This window comes from Octopus sinensis, linkage group LG20, assembly GCF_006345805.1.
Source record: "Octopus sinensis linkage group LG20, ASM634580v1, whole genome shotgun sequence".
NCBI classification, from domain to species: Eukaryota; Metazoa; Mollusca; class Cephalopoda; order Octopoda; family Octopodidae; genus Octopus; species Octopus sinensis.
In genome coordinates this window covers 31,749,245-31,754,244 of record NC_043016.1, presented here as the reverse complement: position 1 = coordinate 31,754,244, position 5,000 = coordinate 31,749,245, and the positions used below count along the sequence as shown (strand labels likewise).

Genomic DNA, 5,000 nt, shown 5'->3' with positions numbered 1-5,000 from the left:
ATATATATATATATATGTAAACAGTAAAAAATAAATACAGACATGGACAAGAACATGAAACACCAAAGAGACGACACAAGAACCACAGGACGGGACATTCGAAGCCCTCAGTCATCAGTCAAGAACCAGATCATCTTCGCAATTTCGGCTGATTAATCTTGAGATTGCTCCGATCTGGGCAGCCCCCAAAGGAAAATCTAAGCCAAGCGCATTAGATCCCTTGGAAGAAAGCTTCGAATGTATACAACACGAGGACAGAAAACAATATATATTCACACACATACTCACAGGCACATGAATATACATATATTCGCACACACATACACACACATATATCTTATCTAATACCTTTTACTTGTTTCAGTCATTAGATTGTGGTCATACTGGGGCACTTTTATTTTAAAGCCTGATACTTATTCTATCAGCTTTTTATTTTTATTTTTTTTGCTGAACTGCTAGATATCGGGAATATAAACAAACCAACACCAGTTGTCAAGTAATGGTGGGGAAAAAAACACAGAAACCAGAACACACACTTATAGATCCCACCCATGCTAGCATGGAAGGTGGATGTTAAATGATGATGATGATGATATATATGAAAGGTTTATGACAGGCTTCTTTCAGTTTTCATCTACCAAATTCATTCATAAGGCTTCAGTTGGCCCAAGGCTATCATAGAAGACATTTATCCATGGTACCATGTTGCTGGAAAGCAGACTTCTTACTACCAGCCACCTATTTTCAAATATGTTTACATAGATACCAGCATAACATTTTCACAAACACATTCATGTAAACTTATCTCTGACTGCTGCTGTAAATGAAGTTCTGGAATTTTCCATGTCTGAATTACCATACTCTTATGATTATTATGCCAACTTACCTCAAAGCTTTTCAAAATCTCTCTTAATTCTCCAGATTCATTTAGAACTTCTAAGGTTTCTGCAGTCTGGAAAATATAAGGTAAATGCAAAGAATTATGAGGAATATATTTTGTACTTGTATTTCATTTGCAAGGTTCCTTATGAGAAATTGTTTGTTGAAATAGATTTTGTTATATGTTGGGAGGATCATAACGAGAATAAAAGAAGTGAAATGAAACCAGTGCATGTGTTTGTTATTGGAGTAATGACCTCTCCAAGATACAACATAAAAAATCATGAATGTAATATTATATATAATTTTTTATTTCTATAATTTTTATTTGTATTTTTATTTGTGTATGTATTTATCTCTTTTCATTCAATAATCTGAAGTTTCACTAAGTTGGTTCTAAAAAAAATCGTAACAGCAAGTATTATACATAGCCATAGAACTTTCAAAGGGTTGGGGGATAATACAGGCAAACAACAATACAGAAATGTGACAATTAACCTTTTTGTTACCATATTTCTGCTGAGATGCTCTGTGTTTCTTTCAATTAATTTTAAATATAACAAAGAATTTAGTATAATAACTTAGTTATCATTAAGCTAGTGTTATGAACATAAAATTGTGACTAAGGTTTGGTGAAAGATTTTAATTCAAAACTTATGAAAACAAGACGTTTGTACTACAGAGCCAGAGTCGGTTTCAGCCAGGTTGGTATCAAAAGGGTTAAGCAGTTGATACATCTAGGACAGGGATGGGCAAATTTTCGTCAACTGGGGACCATTATTATTACTGAACTGGCATAAAGCAGCAAGCTGACAGAATCATTAGCATGCCAGGTAAAATGCCACTAAGCATTTTGCCTCTCTTTTACACTTTTACTTGTTTCAGTCATTTGCCTGGGGCCATGCTGAAGCACCGCCTTTAGTTGAGCAAATCGACCCCAGGACTTATTCTTTGTAAGCCTATTACTTATTCTATTGGTCTCTTTTTGCCTAACTGGTAAGTTTCGGGGATGTAAACACACCAGCATCGGTTGTCAAGCGAAATGGGGGAGGGGGCAAACACAGACACACAAACATATACACACACATACATACATATATATATATATATATATATATACATATATACGATGGGCTTCTTTCAGTTTCTATCTACCAAATCCACTCACAAGGTTTTGGTCTGCCCGAGGCTATAGTAGAAGACAATTGCCCAAGGTACCACAAAGTGGGACTGAACCCGGAACCATGTGGCTGGTAAGCTAGCTACTTACCACACAGCCACTTCTGCACCTCTCTTTATGTTTTAAGTTCAAATTCCAACAAGGTTGACTTTGTATTTCATCCTTTCTGGGTTGATAAAATGAGTACCCATGGAGCATTGGGGTCAATGTAATTGACTTACCCACTCCCCCGAACTTGTTGGGCTTGTGCCAAAAGCTGAAATCATTATTATTATTGTAATTCTTGTGTTTGTTTTGATATTAAGACTGAGAAAAAAATTGAACATATTTGTAAAAACCTTTTAACCCAAGTTTTCACCCATTGAGCAAATTTCATTCCTGCACTTATGCACAAGAATTTTTTCAGACAGAGGCTACAGAAAACTCCTGCACAAAGTGCCATATTGTTGGAAAGCAAACATTTTGTATTCATTTTTCTTTTCAAACAACTAAATCGTATAAAGCATACATTTCACTTTACACATTACATTTATAGACATTACATACAACTTCCACACTTCAAATGCACAAATCTTCCCACTCACTCCCCATGCCATTCCATTAGCCAGCTCTTATTATTTCCCTGGTTTTGTACATCTAAAAGGATTATTGATGTACCTATTTCTCTCTTGAGTAAACAATTTCAACAGATTTCATACCATATTCATTATGGTATTCATTTTTCACAACTGTCTCAAGTCATAGGCCTGAATAATTAATGAATTAATGATATTTATAAACTAAATGTATGGAGATCATATTATGCGCATTATAAAAGGAATTGGTTGAGTTTATAAAGTATTCACTACAAAGTCTCGTTACTTTTAAGAATTTATATCTGCTTCATGTCATGGGGGCTTCCATTACCTCACTTCACCTCACAGTAAAGAACATTCCTTTGTTCATGTGTAGCTGGGGGGGAATAGTTACACATTGAAAATCATCGTCCTCATTATCATCATCATCATTGTCGTCGTCATCGTCGTTGTCGTTGTCACCATCATCACCGTCACCATCGTCATCACAGTTGGTGTGGCTGTGGGGTAAGTAGCTTGCTTACCAACCACATGGTTCTGGGTTCAGTCCCACTATGTGGCACCTTGGGCAAGTGTCTTCTGCTATAGCCTCGGGTGGACCAAAGCCTTGTGAGTGGATTTGGTAGACAGAAACTGAAAGCCTGTCATATATATATATATATATATATGTGTGTGTGTTGTGTGGGTCTGTGTTTGTCCCCCAACCATCGCTGGACAACCGTTGTTGGTGTGTTCATTGTCCCTGTAACTTAGCGGTTTGGCAAAAGAGACTGATAGAATAAGTACTAGGCTTACAAAGAATAGGTCCTAGGGTCGATCTGTTCGACTAAAGGCGGTGCTCCAGCATGGCTGCACTCAAATGACTGAAACAAGTAAAAGAATAGTTGTCACCATCATCACCGTCATCATCACCATCATCATCAGTACTTCTGTTACCACTACCATTTCTATCACCAAAACTGCTGCCACAGTTACCTCCAGAATTACCACCACCACTGCTGCAGCCACTACCAACATTGCCGCTACTGTCCCCACTGCTGCTGCCACTGGCACCTCCTCTGCCACTGCTGTTCCTATTACCACTACTCTCACCACCACCATCACAACTGCTCCTACCACCACCATTGCAACTGGTGGTGGTGGTGCTGCTGCTAACGCCACTACTTGTTGCCACCACTGCCGCTGCTGCTGCCGCCGCTACTACTGACACTGTCGCTACTACCACTGCTGCTGCTGCTGCCACAACCATCACTCTCACTACCACCACTACCACCACTGTTGACACCACTGCCACCACACCACCACCAACACCAACACCACTATCACTACTGCCACCACCACCACCACCACCACCACTGCAGCCTCTGTCGTTCTTGTCATTCTTGTTGTTGTCATCACTGTTGTGATCCTTGTCATTATCATCCTCTTACCATTGTCATCACTTTGTGTGCCAAACATGGCAATTTCTCAAATGATATTTCTTACAAACTAAAACTTTTCTCTTTGCTAGATTTACTTTCAGGACTCATGACCTTAGGTCCTGTTTCTGCTTGTGGAATTGTACTTGTGATAAACCAATCTTAGCAGAATTTAAATTCAAAACAATGGCACTGTAAATTAAACTTTGCTAAGCATCCAGTCTAGCATTTTCATAACTTAGCTATTTACATTAACCTTTATTAAAGGTTAAATAATAAAATTTAAAAAAATATGCTATATGTATATAACCAGTTAACTCTGGAATAATTTTGAGTTAGTAAGAGATGGATTTTTGAATCAAAGAAATCTTATATCAGACAGGATTTCTTTAGTTTCAACACTGATGTACACTGTAACTTCAAACCCATCTCCAAAATCATGTAAATGGCACTAAAATAGCCTCTATTCTTCTAGACATTCCTTCTGTATCTGAAACTTCAAATTCATTCCCAATATCATGCAAGACTACTTCAACAAATTCTGTTCTTCTAAAGATTCCTGCTTTGTGTTATTGTTTCCCATAATGACAATTTAGCAAACATAACTTATTTGTGGTACAAGTCTATGTGTGTGTTTTTACAGCAAATGGTGGCTGTCAGCCTTCAACTTATATATAACAATAACGGAAGCAAAAATGGTTTGAAATTTAGACACACAAGGCCAGCAATTTCAGAGAAGGGGACAATTCGATCACATTGACACTAGAGCTTGACTGGTTCTTATTTTATGAACCCTGAAAGGATGAAAAGCAAAGTTGATCTCAATGGAATTTGAACTCACAATGTAAAGATGGACAAAATGCTGCTAGGCATTTTGGTCAGCATGTTAATGATGGAAGTAAAAACCAGAGTGATTTTGATTGTAGAAATTGAAATTTAGAGATATTT

General features: G+C 37.5%; 1 protein-coding gene across 3 annotated transcripts in view; it reads right to left on the bottom strand.

Annotated features, from left to right (window-relative positions):
* LOC115222620 (glutaredoxin domain-containing cysteine-rich protein CG31559-like) overlaps nt 1–5,000 on the bottom strand; it is a 119,572-nt gene that overhangs the window by 4,003 nt on the left and 110,569 nt on the right. For all 3 annotated transcript variants that reach the window (XM_036511607.1, XM_036511606.1, XM_029792925.2), the window contains exon 4: nt 887–952. In XM_036511607.1, coding sequence (XP_036367500.1) covers nt 887–952 — 66 coding nt within the window. The remainder of the gene's footprint in view (nt 1–886; nt 953–5,000) is intronic.